Source organism: Dryobates pubescens, chromosome 9, assembly GCF_014839835.1.
Source record: "Dryobates pubescens isolate bDryPub1 chromosome 9, bDryPub1.pri, whole genome shotgun sequence".
Taxonomy (NCBI): Eukaryota; Metazoa; Chordata; class Aves; order Piciformes; family Picidae; genus Dryobates; species Dryobates pubescens.
Genome location: NC_071620.1, coordinates 25784760 through 25811024, shown reverse-complemented (window position 1 = coordinate 25811024; position 26265 = coordinate 25784760). Strand labels below are relative to the sequence as shown.

Here is a 26265-nt window from a genome sequence, read left to right as displayed (position 1 = left end):
CAGACACAGACACTTTAGTATCTAGGTCGGTTGTTTTCTGTGCCTTCTTTGGCTAGGGGTTTGCATATTCTTTTTTTTCCCCCCTGAGTACAATGGAACTCATTTCAAATCCAGTGCAGTTGCTCCGTGCCATGTTATGATGGTCAGTGTGAAGCGAGTGTTGCTGCAGGTTATAGTGAGGAAACATCAGGGCACACTAATGTCAAAGTTAATTAAAATACAGACAGACATAATTCATACATTTGAAAGCACTCCTGTTCAGATGCCCTCTACCTTTGACACAAATTGTACCTGGAGGCAGACAAAGGAAGATCAGCAGAAGACAATAGCCCCAATGAGTTTACTTATGAAAACAAAAACTATAATGACTAATTTCTTAAAAGGAAGAGCTTCTGCACTCCCTGCAAAACCCAAACCTGAAAAGAAGGACCCATGCACCATCCTGAACAGCTTGGCACCCTTGGTCTTTGTTCTTTTGTACTCCCTGGTATAAGTAGCTGTGGGCCGCTTACTAAGAAAACCAAACAATGATCTGCACAAATTGTGTCATTAATTACTACCACAGACCATACATAAATATTGTGCATGTACATTTAGATCAAGTTCTTAGTTATTACACTATCTGCTAGGTCTACATTTATCCTGGTCTTGTCTGCAGCCCAGCTCTGGTTGCACCCTCTCCACAGGCATCCAGTGCTCTAGAGCAAATGGCTGCTTGGCATGATCTGCTCTATGGTCACTGAGGAACCTGTTGTTTATTTAATTGCTCTGCTTTTACAATAAAGAAAATTTTAAAGTGTGCTGATGAATCACAGGTGGTTTTTTTTCCATGCCTTCTTATGGTACTGGAGAGATGGGGAAAATTCTCTGGGCCATCTCCTTCAGTGCAGGTGCTGAGAGCAGGCAACATGATTAATAAGAATGCATGACAAATATCTACACACAGCTACTAACCTCCATAATTAGCATGTTGTGCTTACACACATAAGAATGTTTTCAAAATGTAGTTCAAAATGAGTTCCTGTCTCCAAGCATTAATTACAGCTTCTGCTTCACATCTGTTACTAGAGAGCAGCAGACACAGATCTATATAAACACAACAGGCTTTTAACTGGAATTCTAGTGGAATTTATTTCTGGTGACTGCTATTTCTAAAGGATTACTAACTATATATATATATATATCAACAATTATCTGTCAAAGGCAAATTATCATTATTCTTTATTTGTTTTTCTTTTTATAATACATGTCAGAGGAAGAACACAGCAGTAATGATATGGGAAGTAAACAAATACAATTTATTGGTTAACCAACTTATGAATTTTCCAGAGAGGAATTGTGGTGGAGCTTGTGGCACTGCTAATAATAATAACAACAACCATAAAGAACATTTGCCTGAACTTTTTCCTCACAGATGAAAATATTGGGGATTTTAAAGGTGCATATTGTCAGATATTAGCAGATATTTTGGACTGAGGTACTGTGATCAAGATAATACCAGTAAGAAGGGAGCTGCTCAGAAAGGTCTGTGTGATTGAGTACAATACCACGTAGGCAAAGGCTGCACAAACACATTATGGTTAGCAGTGCATTAGGTACTTGTTTGTAACCTGGTGTGTGTATATAGTGCAGTAGGGAGCTTGCCCTCTATCATCAGTGGTCTGTTTCAGTGAAACAGATGGGGTGATGAAGTAGGTCAGGTTTTATTAAAACATTTTTTAAAATCATTCTTTCTGTCTGCTCTGTACCAGTATTTTCCTTCTCATTTGGTTGATTGCATATATGGTCAAACAGGGTCAATTCCTGTTGACTTCCATGAGTTTTGAAAATGTCGAAGTAGAAATATATCATCTTGTGCAAGTTTTGCCTTTGGTGCTGGTATTTATTGCTAATGTCTTCTTAGAGGTGAAGGCTTGTTTTGGGTTTTTTTTCTCCAACTCTTCATTGAACATCACTGCTGAATCTGTGAGCTGAGAACAGAAAGCAGACCCGTGTGCAGAATCAGAAGGAAGATTTTTCAGTAGTTTGTGTTAAATACTGATGGCACCTTAGGGCTGTTCAGTCAGACCTTTTGCAGATGGTGCTGAATGCTTCTGTGTGCACCTTTGCCTCACTTGAGGTAAGATTTGACTCTTTTCTGTAAGTTTTGTTGCTCCCAGTTCTGAAAGGCTTTGAAAGGAGGGTGGAAATTTGGACTCTGAAACTTAAGCTGTTTGTCTGTCACTAGCAAATGTTTTCTTTACACAACTTAGTCTTTGACTGGAAAGGAAGCTGCACAAAATGCACTGCTTGTGCTACACTGTCCACCTGCCTTATGCACGTACTTCAACAGTTTACTAGAAAGGCTACACAAAACCCATGTAAATTGAGATTTAATTAAATTACATTTATAGCTGTTGTTTACCTTTATAAATGGACAATTAATTCATAGCCAGGCTGTTACTTTAAAAGATGTCATCCATTTCTCTCTAGCAATTCCAGCTATCTCTTTTTGATGTCTGTAAATATTTCCTTTTAAAAGGAAATGAAGTCTAAAGTTCCATTTATCAGATGTTTGACTGCTAATACCATTTGCTATCTCAGTGCAGATTTCTAGACCCATGGCTGTTTGGCAGCAATTTGATGTCATCCAGCAACCTACCTGGCATAAGTTTAGTTTTCTGCTGTTCTGGCTTTCAGTTTCTGTTTTCATGCTCTGTTAAAATGCAATTCCTGCTCTCTGAAAAAAAAATAAAAGAAGAGACCTTAAAATATTAAGGGATCTTGGAAGTTATGGAAATCTGGATATTGATATGTAAAGTACTCACAGGCAGACTGAAACAGATCTTCAGGCTTTATAATACTAATATTTCTTCAGTGTCATACAGACTGGGGTTTTTTTGGTATATCATCTACCAACTTTTTAATTTGCATGATTTCTGTGAAAAGCTCCCTCATCTTCCCAAGGTGAATCTATAGGAGTTTTCCTTGCTGGAGGGTCAACTAGACCTTCAGACAGCTTTGAAAGACTCATTTGAGCATTGTGCAATAACAAAGCAGAAGGAAGAACTAGTGTGTAGCCACAGGGCATTTGAAGTGACAAGCTGAGCCACGGAGTTTCTGCTCTTTGTGGGGGCTTTTGTGATGTGAGCTAGAGATCACTTAGAGTTAAGCTGTGCAATTGTGCACATAGATTGCTACAGTCTGATGTGCAAACTTACATTCACATGCTGTATCACAGCATTGAAAATGACAAAAATCAATGTCTCACTCTGATAAATCAGGAGGTTTTTGTTCAGGAGGTCGCTTCCTCTCTCCACTTGGCAATGGTGAAGAGAGATACTCTTCCATAACTGTTTATATAAACAGACCATGCACAAAAGATTATTATCCTGATGTCCAGTAGATAGGACTGCTACATGGCAGAGATTGTGTTGTATTAATCAAAAAGCAATGAAAAGAGGGAGACTATGCCCTTTTTCTACAGCAGAAAACTGACAGAAACCTCTGAAATCATTAAATAAGGGAAGTTCTCTATCTGACATCAAAATTACTGTCTGTTATTCTGTTTTTTACCTTTGGTTGTAACAATCCTCTTTTATCAGCTTTTCTTTATATTGTTTTCGTATTTCCCATCTGGGTATCTTTTGTTCAGGAACTTAGAGAATCTCCATCTACATGAAGCATTCTGATCAGTAGGAGAAAATTGGTCAGAAAATAAGACGAGATTAGGGTATGGGTGTATTTCTTAACCTGTGAAAAGTTTTGTGCATATCTTTTGCCATCTCTGAGCTAAACTGTGCAGTGTTGGCAGCTAAGTTGACCAATACTCAGTTTTTAACCCTTAAGAAATAGATCTAGGCAGCTTCATTTAGCTGCCTATAACAAGGACATTGTGAATGTTCAAGGTTGAAGCTGTAGGGAGTGGAAGGATTTGTTTAGTTTAGAAGTTAAGGTAGCAAGGTTGCACAATGTCACTCTTATCATGAAGAGGTAGTGTAGCCTTTATCCTTGGAGGTCCTTGGGAAGAGTATAACGTTGTTATTCCTGTACCAAGGGAAGCTTAAGGGCACATTAGCTGATTTGAAGGGTCAATATAACAGACAAGGGTGCATCTAATAGGGTTGTTCCAGTTTGAGGCAGAGCCTCCCTTGCCTCCTACTGGGGCAGAAAAAAAAATGAGACTTGAACAAATGGATTGCAGAAGTGATGGAAAGTCTAAACAGAAAAGCAGTGAGTGTTTTACAGAAAACCACAAGCGCAGTGACAGAGGAGATCCCAAAGCACACCCAGAAGCCTCCCAGCACTCCCCTTCTCCCCACCTGAGGGTACACCCAAAACCCCCAGGGCTCTTTCTTCCCCCCCTCCACTATCAGGCTAATCTCAGCTGGCCAGATCTGAGATTGCCCTTCCCCCTTCTCCTCTTGGCGACCGGACTAAGAGGCCTTGAGATAACCCCCCCTCTATTACCAGGCAGGGAGCATCTCCACAGGAGCGGTGAGGGAAGAAAGAGGAAGTGTAAGACCTTGTAGATGGATTTATAGGGAGCAGGACATTATGGGGATGAAATATGCTATTTCCTGTGTCCACCCACTGGGCTGGACACGCGGGGCATCGAAAGTGTATCTTGTGTGGTAGCAGCAGAAGGCACCCAGCCTAAACTACCACAAGGGTATGCCCAGCAGTTGCTTTGGACCATCTGAATTCACATATTAAAAAACAGATTAAAAAATTCCACAGTTATTCCAAAATTCTCTTGTGAATTGTACCAGTGACAACAAGCATGAAGTCTGGCTTTGGAAATGCCTTGGTCTGTTATGCCTTGGATTTGACCTGTGCTCAGCACAGGAAGGGAAAAGGCCATCAGGGAAGTATTTGGTAGAAGAGACTGCTGCAACTTAAATCATGGACTGAAGCACATGGGAAAGTGCAGCTAAGCAGTATGAACATGTCTGAGAAGACACTTCTCAAAGGCAATGACAAAGAGAACATTTAGCAGGTGGGTCTTTGATGTAGGTAGCTGCCTGGTGGCTGTCAAAGGTTAACAGTATACCTTCCAAGTGGAGCTTCCCTGCCTTCTCTTCCAAAACAGGAGGGAAAGGAACAAAAAACCTCCTTCCTTCCACCCCTCCAAGTGGTTAAAATTCTGGTGCTCAGTGTGGTAGTTTTAGGCTGGGCCTTTAAAAATTTTCCATAGATCTTGAGCAGAAAGTAATAGAATGTAAATAAATCACTACTGAGTGTAAAAAGGAAAATAATGATAGTTCTAACAATCCCATTGGAAGGAATAATGGACTTGCAAAACAATCTCTCTCTTCTTGCTTCCTTGGGCTAGGAGTTACTAACTTTGTGTTTCTGCTGGCTTCTGCTTGACCTTGACTGTTTTGTTTTGGCTAAGTTCTAACATCTCTCTGCTCTTTCACTTGTTCCTTTGTGTACAAGGGAGTAAGGGGGAGCAGGGAGGGAGAAGCTATTAGCAGCATTTTGACCAGGGGGGGTCCTTGTGGAGTTCATTAATTGTAAATACCTGTAAATAGTGTAAATGCTGTATATTTTGTACATATTCATTGCATTTCATTGTAGATTGTAATTTTGCTTGTAAATACAGCTTTTATTTGCTTCCAACTTAGCTGGTCTGGCAAATTTAATGGGGGGATGGGATTTTCAACCCACCACATTCAGTTTCCAACACACCTAGCTGTTGGGATCCCCCTGTCACACCAAAAATGCAGATGGATTCTATTCCTCATAGTTTGATGGCACTGTGTGCCCACATCTACTAAAGCTTTACACTCTTGTGGGTTCAACTTGCAAGCCATTGGATTCATATAGTCAAATAAACCCAATTGTTACTCTCCCCCATCTGGTTGGAGGCAGGGCCCCTCTAATTCTCACTGGAATCACTCTACATCTTGTGAAGATGCTTTGGAAATCTTTTCAGGAAGATCAGAAGCAGTATCAATTTGTCTGCTCTTTTTGGGTGACTTTCCACTGGAAACTGTTCTTCTGGGCAGAATTTCCTTGTAGTTCACACTCTCACACAGCTAGGACTGAAATGGGTTTTCCATCCCACTGCCTCATGTCTTCCCCATGGTCACATAAATAGAACCATAGGGTATGCAGTGGTGTGTGTACCTCCTAGATTCTCTGTCTTGGATAGGGAAATGCCTGCTTCAAATAGGTGAAATACAGGACTGTACAGGTGGGGAATAGAATGTGTTCTATTGGATTCTCTTGACCTCCTGGGGCAGTTTCTTCACAGCTGAAACACTGTACAGAGGAAAAGAGACGTTCCTTATATTGCTGGAGCCTGCTTCTTGTTTCATCCACCATTTGCCCTTGGCTGTCTCTCAAGGCCAGAGATAAAGACCGAGTGACCTCCTCTGGCTCTTCCTTTTGTTCCCATGATAACCCTGACTCATCTTTTGCCAAATGAACTACTTTTCTTGTATATTTCTTCTTCCATATGGGGTAACTGATACTGGCATAGGCTGGTTTTCTGGAGCAGCTGCCATGCCTGCCATTGTGATTTGAATAGCCACGGTGACTGCTTGTCTCCCTGTAGGACCAGAGACCTCTTGCCCTTGAGCACTCTGAACAGTAATGAGAAGTCCTTGATAGATATGAGCCAGACCACAACATATTGTAGTGATTTCTGTCTGTCAGGAACCTCTGGGCTGACAGCATACTTTTTTCCAAGTATTTCTCCAGTTTGTCAGGATTTTGTACTTGTTTGGGGGGTGAAATTGCAAGTAATCAGAGGTGACAATCGGCCTAGGTACTTGCCCATACTCTCCCACACACCCTGCCACTCATAATTATCCAGCCTTGGGGCAGATCTCCAGGTGGCATTCTTGAGAAAGACCTGTATACCACTGTGGAAAAGCCCTGGCCTGTCAACTGTAGATTACATCTACACCAAGTGGCTAGTGGAGTAACCAACTCATAGTATGCCAGTAATCAGCACAACCACATCATAGCATTAATCCATTGAAGTGAGGTGATAAGTAGTACCAGCAGGAGCACATTGAGGACAAGTGCAAAAGGTCTTTTGACAAGCTGCAGTGCATCAGCCCCAGCTGCCCCTAGAAAGCAAATGCATCTACACAGTGAACGTACTACAGGAAAAAACCCACAACAACTATATACAAATTTCTTTTGATAAGTCTTAGTTGAATCCTCTTGTTATCTCACTGCATGTTATTTCAACCCCTTTGTCTCCTGGCTGGCTTACCAAAATTGACTGGGTTTTGTGCCACACATTGGGGCACCAGAAGTAGATTGTCCTGGTTTAACAGTCTGCCTTCTAAGTGGAGATCCCTGCACCTGCAAGACAGGAGGGAAAGTAACACAAAAAAACAAACACCAAAAAACAACCCTGGGTGGAGATAAGGAGTTTAATGAGATGATACACTGTACAATTATCTTAGCTTATTTTTGCAGAAAAGCAGAAGCAGCAGCAGCAGAAGCCAGCAATGAAGCAGTCCCCCCACCCTTCCCAAGCATGCAGCAACCACCTCAGCAGAAAAAAACAACACCCCAAAACCAGAAGCTGGAAGCAGCAACTGGAACAGGAAGTCTCTCATGTTACAATGGGAACTTCAAGCTTCAGGATGCTTTGCTCCAGCCAGTACTCTCACACTTTAATTTTGAAGCTGGAATGATGGCAACATGGTGTGGATTATTCATCAGTAGATTCAACTAGCTAAACTTATGACCTGGCATTTGCTCTTCTTAGCAACATTCTCTGTCATATGCTGGATCCCTTCTGAACATCCTCCCCTATGACTACCAACTATTGCATTTGTAGTGTGGCCTGGATGTTTACAAACAGGTGAATTTACAATTAATTCTACAGTTGCTCTTGAGAAGAAAAGAAGACAGTTTAGGGGTCATAATATTGTGCACGCTGACAAGGGAAAAAAACACAGCTGATATAAATTTGGCCAGTTGGAAACATACTGCGAGTCATCAAACATGATGAGGGCTGCAGAAGTCCAAGCATGTAAGGATGATTATAGAGTATGACCTTTCCATCTTAGAAAAGGCTTGAAAACATATAAACTTGTAGTTTATTATTTCACCTTGATTATGGTTTTTAAGAAAGGAGCTTGGCTTTAGGCATCTTAGCTTGTAATTTAGAGAGACAGCTGGATTCTGTCCCGCTCAAATTAGCATGGGACTAACTGAAAGATGGGGTATGCTTACCACAGAGACGATAAATCAAGGTCCTATCAAGAGCAAGGATATTAATTATCATCCTGTTTATGGCATACCCTTGTTCCTTCTGTTGCCTCCCCAAAAAAGCACACCAAAATATGGCTTAGCCATCTTTCCCTTTTTTTCTTTTGTCTTTTTTGTTTGTTTGTTATGGTGATTGAGTTATTGTTGCTTCAGAATAAACTCAGTCATGATTACTGTCAGTCTCTTTTCCTGAGAAAACTGGACATGATGGAGGCTGTATCTGCAGTGTGGGGAGAACTCTTGTGTTCCCAGGTTTTGAATCCTGACACCTTGAAACGTGGTGTTGAAAACATAGTGAAGTTTGACAGCTGTTTTGTGGTTCTCTGCCTTTCCATAGTCTGTTGAAAGCACCGGTGGTGTAATGTTACTGTAGCTGTGATAATTTAAAGCTGTGAGAGGATGTGCAAGTTGTGTGGAACAGTGCTCAATATATTTATAAGTATTTTTCTAGTCCACCAGTTTCTCATGTATTTAGGGTATGCCCAGAAAATAATACTCATTAATACCCCGTTGTTGGTTTGGGTTTTTTTATACCTTTAGTTTTCAGACACAGAATCAATTCCTTGAGTGACTCCAGGAAAGTCAGGACTTGCACAGAAACCACTCAAATGTTTTCGAGACATCCATAAACATGTTTTTGTTTCTGTAATGAGACAGATCTTTCTTGTCCCAAAGCAGAAAGTTTTGAAAGTGCTCTTGAAAGAGTTGGACAAAGTGCTGTTGCTTAATGTATGTACCTGTGTCACACATCTTAATTCTGTACTCAGTTGCAACATTTTTAGTAACAGGTTCCAAAGAATATGTTGATTTTTGGTATTATTGAAGAAACACAATGATAAAGATTGAGGAATGAATTCTCCTTGTGCCTGTTTAATAGTATAAGGGGTTTTAGTTTCTGTTGTGATTGTTGATCAAAGGTTTGTTTCAGGAAGAGCACACAATACCCTTTAACAGAGCCCTCCAGCCTGCTCTTGCCTTTGTTACCCACCCCCCCTGTAGCATGAGATATGCAAAGCCTAAAAGTAGTCATTTTTGCCACACTCTGTCTCCCCACCACCTTTTTGTCCCCTATGCATTTATGTGTGTTTGTATGTATGAAGAGAGGAGGAATGGGGTGTCTTAGATGCTAGAAGTTTGGGAAGTACAGTGGGGTACCTTAATGTAGAGGGTGAAAGGAGGTCATGGGAAAAAGCGTGGGATAAAATTGATGATATTACATGAGAAGCAGCAGCTTGGGTAAGACACATAACTTAGTAAAGGACTCTCAGAAACAGGAGAGTTACTGTGGAGATGCAGCAGTTTGACATAAAAGGAAAAAGGAAGGTGAATTGTTGCTGGATATGGAGCAAACTTGAAAAGATAAAGCTTCTGCAAAAGGGAAAAGAGTGAAAGCAAGGTGGTCCTGCTAATTTAGTTTATAGGGTTAATGACAGGATCTTGCATTGGGACAGTTTCCTTTTCTCTTGCTTTTTCTGTGTAGAGAACCTGAAAATAATTTTGTAGGGGAAATTTCTTCCTCTACTTTCCCCTCTTTTATTCAAAAAATCTTTTCTACATGGAAACACCCATTTCAAACCCTATTTCCTTCATCTATTGCAAATGTGTTTCTTGTAATTTTTAGCTAACTGGGAAAGGTATATTTTAACCAATACAAATTTGTATACAATTTACATTTGTTTGGCATCTAACTGAAGTAAAGCATCTTCATTAAAAAATAAATCAATTTACAACCCCTCTCATGCTGGACAGGACTGCTCTGACCGTTGTAAGTTTTCTGTGGGATTCAGAAATCTTTGTGAGCTCTTGAACCTTGTTAAAGAACTAATTGGTTTTGAGTGTTTGAAGAAGTCTGGGGTGATTTCAAGCTACAGGTTCAAAGCTCAGGATGCAACAAACAAAACAAGAAAGCACTCCTAGGACTGATGAAAAATCACTTCCTTTCTCAAGTATATTGTTTGTTTCAACTCTTGCAATGCCATCACCTTCCTTGCCATGACAGGGCTTGGACTAATGGGCTTGTCCCTGTACACTGCGCTGGTTAGGCCACACCTTGAGTACTGTGTCCAGTTCTGGGCCCCTCAGTTTAGGAAGGATGTTGACTTGCTGGAATGTGTCCAGAGAAGGGCAACAAAGCTGGTGAGGGGTTTGGAACACAAGCCCTACGAGGAGAGACTGAGGGAACTGTGGTTGCTTAGCCTGGAGAAGAGGAGGCTCAGGGGTGACCTTATTGCTCTCTACAACTACCTGAAGGGAGGTTGTAGACAGGCGGAGGTTGGTCTCTTCTCCCAGGCAACCAGCACCAGAACAAGGGGACACAGTCTCAAGCTGCACCAGGGGAGGTTTAGGCTGGAGATTAGGAAGAAGTTCTACACAGAGAGAGTGATTGCCCATTGGAATGGGCTGCCCGGGGAGGTGGTGGAGTCATCATCATTGGAGGTGTTCAGGAGGCGACTTGATAGGGTGCTTGGTTGCATGATTTAGTTGATTAGGTGGTGTTGGATGATAGGTTGGACGTGATGATCTTGAAGGTCTCTTCCAACCTATTCTATTCTATTCTATTCTATTCTATTCTATTCTATTCTATTCTATTCTATTCTATTCTATTCTAAAAATTTTGAAAGTCTTCTTAGGGGATCAGCAAGCAATCTTACCTCCTCTTTTTGTGCTAAAAGGAGGAGCAGGAATATTTGTGGTTCATGACTGAACATATTTTGGAAGGCACATTATCAATGTAAAATTTCAGTAAAAATTTGAAATTGGGAAAGGAGCCTGACCTTTTAATATGGTAATCAAAGGGCTGCACTGGGATTCAGGCTGAATAACTCAACTTGCACTTATTCTTGAAGTTAAATAAATACACTAGCGGTGATCTGATAACAAGCTGTTGCAGGTTTAGTCTGTAACAAAGTAATTCAAGAGTTTGTGTGCAGTTCTGTCTGAAGTTGTTGAGCTGGTCATGTAACAGAGTAAACTGTTGTGTTCTTGGTCAAGGATTTAAGAATCTTAGTCAGACTTGCAATTGGAGCTTTACTCAGTGTTTCTGTGAAATACCCCTCGAACTACTTGAACAGGACATCTTCAGTCTGTTTGTGAGTGCTCTGCCAGGTGTGTGAACATTTTTCCTGCTCATAACTGCTTCGCAGTGCTTTCATTTAAAAAAAAGTAATTATTGACTGTGCTAATTAGATTAGAAACTGCAAAGAACAAAGACAAAATGTAATTGACACTCTTTCAAGCAAAGTGGAAGTGACATTTTTATATGAAAATACCTTTTCTGAAATTTCATCCAAATGGCTGATTTGCAATGTTAGCATACTAAAGTAATTTAGAGATCCTCCTTCTGAGCGTTAACTGCTTTAATTTGTCATATAATGATGCCTGGCGCAGAAATAGTGTTCAGAAGCCAGGAGACAATGCACTGAACAGCCCTATGTTTTTTTTCTGTGTCTTTATACCAGTTTAACTTGCTGCTAAGGTACTTGCAAAACCAGAAAATCTGCCCTCCAATCCCCAAGGGGAGAGAAAGCAGAGCCCTTTGAACAAGGAGGTGGTGAAGTGGTTCTCTTCTTCCTGTGGGTGCAAGTTGTGCTGTGCCTCAAGTGTCTGACTTTGTGTTTTATGGAGGTGCCAAGGCAGAATCTAGCAGGAGCAGGATCTCTTGTTTATAAAATGCTACTAGTAAGAACATGTGATAGCTATTGGATGGGAAAAGTAGTAAGCCTGGCAGATCTTGCAGCAGATCTGAGAAACATGGAATCGTTTGGGTTGGAGGGGACCTTAAAGATCATCTAAATCAAATACCCCTGCCATGGGCAGGGGCACCTTCCACTAGGCCAGGTTGCTCAAATCCCTGTCCAACCTGTCTTTGAACATCTCCATTGAGGGGGCATCCACAACCTCTTCGGGCAACCTGTTCCAGTGTCTCACCACTCTTACTGTAAAAATATTCTTCCTAATACCCAGTCTAAATCTACCCTCTTCCATCTTATAGCCATTCCCCCTCATCCTATCAGTACAAGTTCTTGCAAAATGTCCCTCCACAGATTTCTTGTAGGCCCCCTTCACATACTGGAAGGAGACTGTAAGATCTCTCTGGAGTCTGCTCTTCACCAGGCTGAACCATGCCAGCTCTCACAGCCTGTCACAGTCAAGGTGCTCCAGCCCTCTGATCATCTTCATGGCTCTCCTCTGGACTCGTTCCAACAGTTCTATATCCTTGTGCTGGGGGCACCAGAATTGGATGCAGTATTCCTGGTGGGGTTTCATGAGAGCAGATTAGAAGGGAAGAGTCATCTCACTTGTCCTGCTGGTTACACTTATTTTGATGCAGCCCAGGTTGGCCTCTGGGCTGCAGGCACATATTGCTGGCTCATTTTGATTTTTTTGGCAGCTGATACCCCCAAATCCTTCTCCTCAAGGCTACTCTCAAGCCATTCCTTGCCCAGCCTATATTTGTGCTTGGGATTGTCCAGACCCAGATGCAGGACCTTGTACTTGGCCTAGTTCAACTTCATGAGGTTGCCTTGGGCCCACCTTTTAAGCATGTTAAGGTTCCTCTGGAGGTCATTGCTTCCCTCCATCATGTCAACCAGGCCACACAGCTTGGTGTCATTCACAATCTTGCTGAAGGTGCACTCAATTTCACTGTCCATATCACTGACAAAGATGTTAAACAGCACTGGTCCCAGAACTGACCCCCGAAAGACACCTCTCATCACTGGTTTCCATTTGGACGTTGAGCCTATGGTGGGTTGGAAATTCCCCCCAACATTAAATTGCCAGACCAGCCCAGTTGGAAGCAAATGAAGCTGTATTTACAAGCAAAACTACAATCAACAATGAAATGCAATGACTCTGTACAAAATACGCAGGATGTCATGCAGGACAGTGTCACCAGTTTACATAAGTCCAGGTAGATGACATCAGTTGCTCTTCCCTTACCCACTGCTGGTGTAACTTCATTATAAAAGGCCACCAAATTCATCAGTCATGATTTGCCCTCGGCAAAGCCATGTTGGTTACCATCAATCACCTCTTCTGAATTTTCCATATGCCTTAGTAAAGACTCCAGGAGGATGTGCACCATGTTCTTGCCAGGTAGAGAGGTGAGACTGGCTGGCCTGTAGTTTCCAGAGTCTTTCTTTTTTTCCCTTTTTGAAGAGGGGGTTTGTGTTTCTCCTTTTCCAGTCAGCAGGAGCTTCACCAGACTACCACGACCTTTCAAATATGATGGAAGATGGTTTGGCAACTTCATTTGCCAGTTCCCTCAGGACCTGTGGGTGGATCTTATTGGGCTGCTGTTGATTATACCTACGAAAATTTACAAAGGCTTTGGGAAGATTCTTTTTTTTTTAGTGGGATCTTTTTAAATAATGTGAACAGCTTTTAACAACTTTTAAGTTGAAGTGCTCTTTCAACTTACCAATACTTTACTGAACTACCTTGCATTAAAGTGGATTTTCATTTGGGCTGGCAAAGTCCTAGCTGGGTTTGTGCAGAGTCCTAGTTGTGGCTGCTTCTGAGTTGGATTATTACTGTTGGTAGGTGATAAATCTGATTCACTACATCTATGAAGGTAGTTTTTTTATGATCTTGCCTTGGGATGAAGAACTTGTTTTGGGAGGGCCTGAGTTTGTTCTGTCATGTATCATTATAATTTGGTGGCAATTTGTGCACGCATTTAACTTGTTCTGCAAAAAAGTAGTATGTACTCTAAGCACCAGAAGACTTGAACCACAGCAGCAGAGCTATTTCAGAGGAGGGTGTGGTTCTTCATGTTCTTGCTGAAAGAAAAGGAGAGAGAGGAGGAATTTTAAAAACAGTAACACATCCTAAGCATTACCACATGAGGTGCTTTAGGAATTGTTTTTGCCAGCCTTGCTTCTGCTTTTCACCAAGTTTCTTTCACTGCCATGGCACATGACCTTTTTCTCTATAATGCTCTACCTGAATTATGAGGCAACAAAGGCAGCTGACTTTATTTAATAATAATCTTTTCTTATTTGTAGTAATGGCTGGTCTTCTGGAAGTGTTTATATAATTTTTAAAACACTATGCTTAAACTATGTGAAAGACTGCCTCACGCTAACTGAGCCTGTGCAGAAGTGGGCTGCTGTCATCTCCTGTTTGAAATAGGAGAAACAAGAGAAGTTTGTCCTGTAGCTGATGGTGGTGCAGAGTTGCCAGTGCTTTGTCAGAGGAAGATCAGGGAATGTGATGATGTCCTGTCAGGTGCTTTATCAAACAGAAGCTATAAAGTGGGGTCTTGCAGTTGGAAAGTTAGATGGTATCATGTTTCATGGGGATTTTTTAATTTGCTGCTTTGCCATGGCATCTGTTGTGATGATGTGCCTCAAGTTCTTACATTTTAGTCAGACTGTGATAAAGAGGAAGATCTGCAGCAGTCTATTTGATTGCTCATGTTTGCACTTTATTAGTGTAATTTGAGAAAAAAGAAATCTTAAATTTCTGACGGTGCAATCTCTGCTGAAATATGTATCAAAGTGAGGAAGTTTGTTCTCAGAGACTACCTCATTAGTTATTTATTTATAGCTCAAGAATGGGTGATCCCAAGAAATTAGTCTGTTGTCTCAATGCTGTAATTGCCCTGCAATACGATCTTCTGTTGAAATGGTATCTTTCTTCTAGATGAAACCTTCTGAGCTACTGCACAGCATGGGGATTCTTACAAAACATACAGATTGAATGTTCAGAGCTCTGTAGAAGGTATTTGAATTGCAGTGAGGAGGAATATTCTTCTCACAGCTAATAAAATTGTCATAACTTCAAGGACACTGTTGTGGTTCCCTTTAGCAAAAGGTCAAAGCTGCTACTTATGCTGGGCCTGATGGAGGACGAACAGGTGAAGAATAGAGAATGTAACTGCAGGGTAACAATGAGAAAGGAGAGCTGATACAAAGCGATTAATTGCACTTCAATTAAGGAGAACAGGGAGGCAGGTAGATATGGAATGCAAATACTGTGGATGAGATTGACAGGAAGGAAAGAAAACTGTGGGGGAGCTGATGGTCCCTGGGTCTCAGTAAATGTCCCCACAGTGGCTTGCTGGAGAAGAGGGTGGTTGCAGGAGGATCACATAGGGCTGTGTTTCTGTGGCGTGAGAGATGCTGCTTACCTTATGTGGACCTTCCTAGGTAGAGTGCAGTGGAGGTGAAAAGAGTCCAAATCATGCTGTCAACTTCACAGCTTGTTGCTGTTGGCCACGAGAGGGTTGACTGCAGGTGAAGCATCTGTCTGTACACAGGGACCATGTTACAGGACTGAATGCTTTTCAGCGTGGCTCTTTACAAACCTGTAGCAGGGCTGTGGAAGCCAGATGTCAGCTTCTTGCCTGTAATAACAGACACAGAATTATTTTGGTTGAAAGAGACCTTTAAGATCATCAAGTCCAACCTAAGTCAACCTAAGGCCACCATGGCCATTAAGCCACGTCCCAAAGTGCCATGTTCACATGTTTCTTGAGCACCTCCTGGGACAGCAACTCCACTGCCTCCCTGGGCAGCCTGTTCCAGTGCCTGACCACTCTTTCCATAAAGAAATTTTTCCTAATATCTAACCTAAACCTCCCCTCGCACAACCTGAAGCCATTTCCTCTCATTCTATCACCTGATACTAGAAAGAAGCAACTGACCCCTACCTCACTACAACCTCCTTTTAGAGAGCAATGAGCTGTCCCCTCAGCCTGTCAGTCCCTGAGGAGAATTGAGTTAGGGAGCCCCTGAGCAGCCTGAACCGGTGCTAATGAAATGAAATTTGTATCACAGCACTAACACCACACACATGATGTATCAGTTAATTTCACAGGCCCTCACTTAATTTGGTTTTGTTCAGAAAATATATTGAGGAGAGTAACTGAGCAAATGAACAGCATTGAAAGTAGACTGTTGCAAATGATCACTTTACCACAGCCTAGTGAGTTAAGGCAGTGGACACAAGCTGCTACCTGGGTGGTTTTAACTCGTGCTTTCTAATTGCAATTGGGTAGAATGAATGCCTTATCAGCTGGCATTGTGCATCACACTAGTAATAAGTAAATTGCAGAAACTCATTGTTTTGGGAGCACTTGACAGTTTGTGTGCTGTTCTTTAGGTGTATGCTGTAAAATAGTGCTAGTGTCTACCACGTTTTTAAAATGAGTAGCAGAAAAGGATTGGATATGCTACGTGGAAATACAGACTTTTGCACCAGTACTTGGGACACAGTCAAGGTTTTAGTAAGTTTATCGAGTACCTAAGGAACGTGTTAGAAGCCTCTGTATACCAGTGCTAACAGGCAACACTGTGCTGCTCTATGTGGTGTTAAGGCAGGGATTCATATAGCTGAGCTGAGCTCTGTGCTGTTGGTGGAGTAAGCATGACAACAGCACAGAGGTGGAAGTAATTGTCACCCTTCTGTTGCTTTTATTGCAAGGAAGAAACCAGGTTAAAAATACTATCCTCCTTTATCCAAAAGACAGATAAACTTTTGCAAACATGTATTTGTTGTCTTTTTTTAGGGGGAAAAATGTTAATCTGTTTCACCCTGTGTGTAATAACAGCTCGGGGGGGTGCTGTGTGTTTGCAGACCTACATTGGTTCGATAGTTGCCTCTGTGAACCCATACAAGAGCATCCCGGGACTGTACGACTGCACCGCCATGGAGCAATACAGCAAGCACCACATGGGAGAGATTTCACCTCATATCTTTGCTGTGGCGAATGAGTGCTACCGCTGCCTTTGGAAGCGCCATGACAACCAGTGTATCCTCATCAGGTAAATGTCAACAGCTGCTGCTGCTGCTGCTTTGATTAGCCCTGCCAGTGAGCCTACCAAGATGATTTAAGAGCATAGCTTTGGGCCACATGGAGAAGAGAACCCCAAAGGAAAGCAGGCTTTTAAACCTTCAGAATTTCATGAGAGAGTTCTGAACTTGCTTTGTATTATTCAGTGGATTTCTAACAAAATTGTAATTTTTCTTAAGCATCTTATAATTCCATTTAATTGGAAAAAATATTTGTATTTTTATGCATTTTTTGCTACTTGCCCACCTAGTATTAACCTAAGTGTTTTTCCCACCAGTTTAAACATACCTGCACAACTGAGTGGTTTGTCACCAGTCTTGAGAAATACATTAAATAAGAACAGCAAGGAGAAAAACCTCCACATTTCAACTGCTTAATTCTGCCCAATTAATCTGCTCATGAGTATTCAATACCGTGCTGATGTCATACCAGCTTTAAAATGAAGGTGCTGGACAGATCAAAGGATTGTGGGACTTGAAGTTCAGATTGTAATGAGAGGCTTCCTGTTTTCAGTTGCAGCTTCCAGTTTCTATTTGTTGGGGTGTTGTTTTTTTCTGCTGGGCCAACTGTGGGCTTGAGGGGAGGGAAGTTGTTTTATAATTGGCTTCTGCTGCTGCCTCTGCTTTTGCTGGGGTGGATGAAATGACTAGCAGGATCCAGCAATATGAGGAAGGTCTCTTTTCCTCAGTGTAAGCTTGTGTTTCAGCTACAAAGGAACTGGGACGTCCATCAGCTCAAAGAGAACATGTCCTATTCCCCACCTGTATGGTCCTGTATTTCACCTATTTGAAGCAGGCATTTCCCTATCCAAGACAGAGAATCTAGGAGGTACACACCATAGTGTACCCTGTAGTTCTACTTCTGTGACCATGGGGAGGGCATGATGAAGTGGGATGGAAAACCCACTTCAGTCCTAGCTGTGTGAGAGTGTGAACTACAAGGAAATTCTCCCCAGAAGAACACAGTTTCCAGTGGAAAGTCACCCAAAAAGAGCAGACAAATTGATACTGCTTCTGATCTTCCTGAAAAGATTTCCAAAGCATCTTCACAAGATGTAGAGTGATTCCAGTGAGAATTAGAGGGGCCCTGCCTCCAACCAGATGGAGGAGATGGACATCTGGGTTTATTGGACTATATGGGTCCGATGGCTTGCAAGTTGAACACACGAGAATGTAAAGCTTTAGTAGACGCAGGCACACAGTGTACTCTAATGCCATCGTACTATGAGGGTGGAACCCGTCTGTATATCTGCTGTGACAGGGGGATTCCAACAGCTGAGGTTGTTGGAACCTGAACACTGGATTTCAAGCCACAGTTTGCTTTCACTTGGAAGAGTGGAAGGAGTTACTGGAATCAACTGCTCCAGGGGTGGAAACACAGCTCCACCATTTGGACTGATCACGGACTGATCTACACTATATTGGAACAGGGTGGAGCTCCAGAACATCTGCAGTAAGAAGTCTATTGTGTATCACAAGGCAATGTCATTTTGAGTAAGAGTGAACAGTGAATGATGTATGATGTTAATTGCTGCTGGGCATGATGTAGATGGTATAAAATAAGTGGTGGATAGTGTCATGATTTTAGCCAACTGATTTTACTGATGAGTATTCAGTGCCATGCTGACATCATGGCAGCTTTAAAATGAAATTGCTGGCTGGAGCAGAGGTTTTTGAAGTTCAGCTGGTAACATGAGCAGCTTCCTGTTTCTGGTTGCTGCTTCCAGTTTCCATTTTTTGGAGTGCTGGTATTTTCCACTGGGCCAGCTGCAGGCTTTTGGGCTGAGGTGGTTGTTTTATCACTGGCTTCTGCTGCTGCTTCTGCAGTGCTTTTCTGTGAAACAGGACAAGATAATTGCTCATTGTATTATTTTTGTTAAACTCTCTTTATCTGAACCCAGGGCTTTTTGTGCTACTTTCCCTCCTGATCTGTGTGTGGGGAGCTTGCTTGTGAGAGCAGACTGTCCTAAATCAGGACAGCATTTTAATGGTTTTTTTGCTGCTTTCATCTTTTCCTTCATTCTTGCTCCAGAAGAGCTGAAAACACAGATAGCTCTTCTCACTTTCCCCTGCCTGCCTTCTCAGATGCCTGGGCTCACACACAGCAAGGAAACTGAAGCCTTGCCTGCCATACTGGGAGAAGTAGCTCAGTGGAGATGGTGGCATGGTTCCAGGCAGGGAGTGATATTCGAGGGGAGTGAGCAGGCTTGTGTTTCCCCTCCTTCTCTTCTCTTGCCTTTACAATGTTTTTGCGATTAAGCCTGTTTGCTCTTGCCTTCTTGCAGCAAAAGTGAAGGGTGTGAAGAACTCTTCAGATATAAGGTGACACCATTTCAGTTGTCTTCTGGCTCATACGGAAGCCCTTGTTGACAGCCTTGAGAGGATGAGGCAGAGTAAGAGCAACATCTTTTGCAGTGGGCAGTTTCTACTGGCTTTGAAGATTACAGACCAGTTTGCAAAGCTTCCTGGGTCAGAGGAAGATTTGCTGCACCTAGTTAGTTGTGGGTTAGTTGTTTGGGCGGTGTTGGATTGGTTGATGGGTTGGACGCGATGATCTTGAAGGTCTCTTCCAACCTGGTTTATTCTATGTATTCTATGTATTCTAGTTCAGCACCCAAGCTGTTGGTGGAAATGTGACTCAGACACAGCACACAGTATGTCTGGTTCAAACTTTATGTAAGTTGCAATCTGTACCTGCCCTCACTTCCGGGCAGGCTCTTCCTGGCAGTAGCACAAAGATGATGTGGGCTGACTGTGTTTTTCAGCTTTCTTTGACCATATTTCTCCTGTTTACTTTTTAATACATAGTGCTGTGCATAAAAACTGAGTCCCAGTGACATGCACAGAGATCTTTCTCATGTGAAAATTTCTAGTCTGGAGTCACAATTTCACATTCTGATACCAAGTGGTTGCTTGCAAACAGCCCATCTACTCAAGTTTTGGGGACTGAAATAATTTTTGGTGCCTAGCAGATGGCTGTTAGTGTTTTTTCTTAATGCCATTCTATACTAGTCTGAGTATTTTACCTTTCTTTCCAGTTCCCTACAAGCTGCCAAGAGAAAAATAGGCTGTGTCCTAAAAAGGACATAAGCAGAAGTCAAATGTTCCAGAGGAGTCTCCCAACAGTCCTCGCTCTGTAAACCATGTGGTTTTGTAGGGATGAACCATTATATGGAGAAGTTTTGCATTAGTGGTCCCTTTTAAAATTCTTACTGTGGTTATGGATTAAAACAATTGTAAGTTCAGTGTTTCAGGCAAGTGCCACAATGCAACCTTATAAGGGTATCTTGTTTCTACAGAAATTGAGAGAACATGCAATAAACATACCAAAGAAAGAAAGAAAGAAAGAAAAAGGCAAATCTACTTTCCTAAAACAGTATTATCTGCTGTAGCTGTGAAGGACTGAGAGCAGGGTTTCATAAAATTACTGAAGGTTTTTGGTGGCCCTCATAAGGTTTGGGAATGTTCTTGTCACCATATATTTAGTTTGGGGCATCAGAAGTGGACATGCAACAGTGTGCTCATCAAATTTGGCATCTTAGTAATTTGTGAATCTTTTATTGGCTTAGAATTAGATGTTGCAACAAGTCATTGTCAGGGTTTCTTGGCCAGGTGGAGCTCTGCAGTGTTTGAATACAGACAAATATGCAGGTCCTGTATTTAATATAAAAAGTTTTGTTGCATCACAAAAACACAATAAACAGCTTCATCCCATTGAAATGAATGAATTGTTCATGCAGGCTTCACAGTTTCACCTGCTCCTAATTCTGGGATCAAAAATCTCAGTATCAGTTGGAACAACCCCACAGTTTCTCTAGACTTGAAGTGCCACCTGCTGGCATCCAGCATTAGCTCAGCTTTGTCTGAGAGTCATTTTCATAAGGCATTAGATTCCAAAACCTGTGTAAAAGCTTCTACTGTTTTGAAATGGTTGGGGTATTTGTCTGGGTAGGATAAGATGAGTGCCTTAAGACAAGAATCTGCACTAAAAGCTGTCATCAGTAGTGACTCAAAATGTAATGCAAGTGTGAGACCATTTTTCCAGTTACAGCTACACAAACCAGAGGTGAAAACAAAGGAAATACAGAAGAGATAATGGAGTCATATGAAGCAGCTTTTTACTCTGGCTTATTTTGATTCATGAAGATGCTGCATAAAAATGACTTGGCAACCTAACATGTCAGCAAAGGGGTACATTAAAGAAGCTGTGTGCAACCTAACCTGTGCATTAGAATATCTGCACAGCTGTGAAATTATATTTTTGCTCTCTCAGGATAAAAACTGTTTCTCTAGCTACTGAACTTGAGATTTAATGTAGACAAAAACATCTGCAGCAACAAATCCTCAAATTTGTGTTGATCTGAACCTTACTGCAGAGTCTACTTTCATATAAATAAAAAAAAAGCCTACTAAAAACCTCACCACAGTTAAATATGATGCTACAACAAATGGTCAACCTCCCATCCACTAGGACCCACAAGACCCTTTCCCCTTCACTGCTCTTCAGAAGGTCAATCCCCAACCTATACTGATACATGGTGTTGTCTTTTCCCAGGTGCAAGACTCTATACATGCCTTTGTTGAATTTCATTCATTCCCTCCCCAGCTCTCCAGCCTGTCCAAGTCTCGCTGAATGGCAGCACAACCCTCTGGTCAACCACTTCACCCAGCTTTGTGTCGTCAGCAAACTTGCTGACAGTGCACTCTGCACCCTCATCCAGGTCATTGATGAATATATTGAATAGTACTGGTCCCAGTACTGACCCCTGAGGGACTCCCACTAGATACAGGCCTCCAACTAGACTTCATCCCATTGACCACAACTCTGTGACTTCTTTCCTTCAGCCAGTTCATAAACCACCTCACTACCTGATCATCCAGACCACACTGCCTCAGGTTAACTGCAATGATGGTGCAGAAGACAGTGTCAAATGTTTTACTGAAATCAAGATAAACCACATCCACTGCTCAACCATCATCTGTCCACCTGTTTATATCTGTCTTTGGGGTTTTAAAGCCAACAGGCAGAACTGAGAAGTGATACAGAGAAGTACTGATACTGCCTCACTCACATTATGTCCTTCAGAATGAGGAGTGGCTATTGGTGACCACTTTCTCCACCTCAACAGTCCGGAGTCCAGGCTGCTGTGACCTTAGCAAGATGCTCTGCATAGAATAAGTCATGAAGAAAGTTTAAAGACCTCCTAAGTGGAGGCCTTGTGGGTTGCTGTCACACAATATATTCACAGTACTGAATGTAGTGATGTGGAATGATCTGGACACTTCAAGTATGGATGGAAAAGTCAGCTGTGCACTGAAAAAGTTCACTCTTTTACTGACCTTGGCAACATCTTGTACGCATAGGCTTTCTCCCACTAAACCTAATGTTAGTGCATTTACTGTAGGGTTGAATAAATGACTTTTAAAAGTTTAGTTTACTTGTTCTTGATTTTCACCTTATTAATAATAACTGCTTTTTATAGAGCATTTTGTAATGGAAAAATGCAGAGCCAACTTGATGCACATAAAATTACGAGTCTCAAGCTGAGCAACACCATGGAGAGATGTTACTGTCATGCCAGAGGGCTCCAGGAATCCATCCACTTGGCATTCAGTAGTAATTGTAAAACTGAATAGAATAGAATGGTTATTAGTAAATGAATAGAGAACATTGGGTAAATCCATCCTGTGCTCACATTTTGAGTATTTTGCATTTTTCTGCCTTGCTTGATGTCCAGAAGTACTTCGTGAAGCTGGAGGTGGTTCAGAGGAGAACAAAAAGGAGGATTTAATTGTGTATTTTGAACTGATATGAATCTGGTTTATTTTCATGGGCATTTAAAAAATGTGTTTAAAGAATATGTAGCTCTCTAAGATTATCAATATTAATTGTATGAGTAGCTTTGGTGTATTACAGTATGCATTGGTGTGCCTCACTTCATCTTCCTCACAGTAGGGCTACCTCCTTACCTAAATTGCTGCAGCATAATCCTAAACTTTCCCATCTTAATTCATATTCTGGACTTTCTTCTTGAGCATTGTTGTGCTCTTAACTTTGTTTTTGCATGTTAGTGATAATTGTTGCGACAGTTGTTTGTATTTAGAGAGCTTTTCACTGCCTCGTGGGCTTTGTATACAGCTTTGTGCAATGGATGCCTTGAAACGCTGTCTGAACAGTTGTATGAAGTCTATAGGTAGCTTGCATATTGTGTTAAATGTCATATTAATCAATCTTAAAGGGATATTCTGCTATTTTTTTTAATACCATTTCTTAATCACTGGAGTCCTGATTATGTAGAGTTTGCAAGGCTGGCCAGACAGAGGGCTTTGCTTGTGGCAGTAGGAACTGTGCAGACACTTTTCTTCCTCTTCTTCTTTCAGTGGTGAAAGTGGTGCTGGTAAGACAGAAAGCACTAAGCTGATTCTGAAGTTCTTGTCTGCAATGAGCCAACATTCACTGGAGCTATCCTGCAGAGAGAAGACCTCCTGTGTGGAGCAAGCTATTCTTGAGAGCAGGTACTAGGTTTTTCAGTACAACACAGGTATTCTTCCAGAAGGCATAAGCCCAGTCACTGAAATAAGAGCTCGCAATGTAAGTAAAGATGTGGGTGCATTTATGAACAATACAATAAATATCGGAAAGGGAGACATTTTCCATTAAACAAAATTACCAAGGTTTTCTAGAGAGTTGAAATGAGCAGTGGTTTATCGTAATGAAGCAAAAAGATCCAGTGTTTTGAAATTAACAGTGCTTTAGTTGTGGCTTTCATTTTTGTTTTGGGCTGAATTCAGATAATCATGATAAGGGAAATGGGTGACACCAATGGGAGAAACCATTGGTTTGGTTTGTGTAGCCTGAGGGTAAGGTAGAACAAGATACAGCACAGTGAAGATAAAGAGTGTGAGTGTTAGAAGTGTGCTGAGAAAAAGAGAGGATAAAGGAGAATTGGTGAAACAGGTGAGTAAAAATAAAAATCTCTCATTCTAAACTCTTTAAAAACCAAGGCACTTTGAGATGGTACTACTTCTGTTCATCATGCTTCATCTTTTTTTGCCTGATGTATCTTGAATTGTCTCAGGACAAGGACTAATTTCCCTGCATCACTCTAGCAATTTGCATGTGCTGAGATTTCTTATTTCTATAATTTGAGTACTGCAGTGACATCTTTGGAGCAGTTGCAGATGAAGCAGTTTAATATGATTGCTCTTCCTGTTGTGTGAATGCTTGCACCTTTTGATAGAAAATTGAGATGATCATTGTTCATTAGTTGAGGATCACACTGAAGATGTAGGCAGTGGCTGAGGAGAGTGTCAAACGTGAGCTTTTCATAGTGCTGTTTGTTTTGCCAGTCCCATGTGAAAATGTTGGCATGCTGGTCACCCACTAACACTCTTGTTGGTGTTTTATATTTTCACAGCCCAATTATGGAAGCTTTTGGCAATGCAAAGACTGTTTACAACAACAACTCGAGTCGCTTTGGGAAGTTTATTCAGCTGAACATCTGTCAGAAAGGAAACATTCAGGGAGGAAGAATTCTAGATTGTATCCTCATTTGGTGATTTTACCCCTCTTTTGGGGCAGCCCCCACATATCTCCTCTGTGGAGGGCTGAGGGAGAAGTGACTTGCCCTCGTCCGTCCTTTCACTCCATCCTGAAAGATACACAATTTAATTGAGCTAATATAGGTGGGAAAGGGAAGCAGTAACATAAAATTCTGCAGGTTTGTGCATATGTACACAGACATTTTTGTCCTGGTAGGGTTTATGTACTCCTGAAGGACCAGGAATTTGTATTACTACTGCTGGCATGGCTTGTATGTATGTTCCTACATAGTGAGCTAAAAGCCTGAGTTTCTGGGGAACTCTTCAACTGTCAGCTATTTCCCTCATTTATTATATCCAAAAATAATCTTTTTTGGAAAATTACTTGAAAGACCAGACCCTTGGTGTGTCAAATTATTTGATTTGACATTCATTTGGCAAAAGTGGACTATGAGCCAGCTCTACCAGAGCACCAGAGATGCTGGGATGAAGAATGTACAGAGGGGATCCTATATAGAGCTTTAAATAGAAGTTGGTTTTGCAGTGGGACAGATTTTATCCTTAAAGCTGTTTCCAGGCTCTAGGGAAAAGAAGAAATAAAGCTTAAAATCCTAAACATGATAAGTCCAGTTTTAATATGTTGGAGGAGAAGGTGGTGTGGGAACAAACTGTTATTAGAACTGCTGTGATATTATCATTGTTACTTTATTCTTCTTTTTACAGTAGTAGGCATGTTATAAGAAAAGACCACTGTGCTTTTCCTCATTGTCTCAAATGAAAGATGAAGAATTACAAATAGCTTGTGCATTAATTGCTTTTGACTTTATTCCTTGACTGAAGTTTTTCTTCCTGATTATAGATTTATTGGAAAAAGTAAGTCAATGTTTGCTTTTGCTCAGTTAATGTTGTTTGATTTAATATTTTCATTGGAATTGTGGATAAAAAAACCCAAAACTCCTTAAAAATGGTTGCTTAAGTGGAAACTGTTTTTTATTTTGACAGAATCGTGTAGTTAGACAAAACCCAGGGGAAAGAAATTATCATATATTCTATGCTCTGCTGGCAGGGATAGAAGAGAGAGAAAAAGGTGAGTGGCAAAGCATAACTCACACAACTGTAGTGGCTTTCTGCTAGCAGTCAGCAGCTATGGTAACAGCAGTGGAAAATTTAACTGCAGATACCCACTAACCGCAGAAGTGAAATAGGTTATTTATTCAGCTGGAATTCAGTGAGTGTGGATTTGAGCTCAGCTTGATAAAGCAACCTGCTTAGTTGAAGAATGTCACTGAGCTGCCAGTAATTCTTCTCCCAGCTTCTGCTGTGGCCCTGAGAAAATTACTTTGGGACAAGCATGCCTCATTCTGTTCAAGCTGAATATTTTTGTTGGTACTAAGTAATTCTGAAGGAACAAAGAGAAATAATTCTGGCTCCTATAATCCTCTCTCATAAAGAATAAATCCACTGAACAAAAGAAATTACAGTTTTATACATGTAGAATTGCCTAAAGCTGTCCCAGCATCTCCCTTTGGGCCTGCTGTCTTTGTGTGCTAAAAAGTGTAGTTAACTCCATCGTGCAGCTAAATAAAGTAAAACGCAGCAAAATAAGCCCCACAGCTGATTTTACTGTAAAACTCTGCTTTATGCATCATCATAATTTCTGAGCAAATAAATTGTGAACTATTTAGCTCTGGCATAGTAATT

At 41.4% G+C, this 26265-nt stretch overlaps 1 protein-coding gene across 1 annotated transcript in view; it reads left to right on the top strand.

The window, feature by feature from the left end:
- MYO10 (myosin X) overlaps window positions 1–26265 on the top strand; it is a 134312-nt gene that overhangs the window by 41635 nt on the left and 66412 nt on the right. The window contains exons 3-7 of the mRNA XM_054163998.1: window positions 16807–16994; window positions 23404–23538; window positions 24441–24565; window positions 25424–25437; window positions 25567–25651. Of these exons, the coding sequence (XP_054019973.1) occupies window positions 16807–16994; window positions 23404–23538; window positions 24441–24565; window positions 25424–25437; window positions 25567–25651 (547 nt within the window). The remainder of the gene's footprint in view (window positions 1–16806; window positions 16995–23403; window positions 23539–24440; window positions 24566–25423; window positions 25438–25566; window positions 25652–26265) is intronic.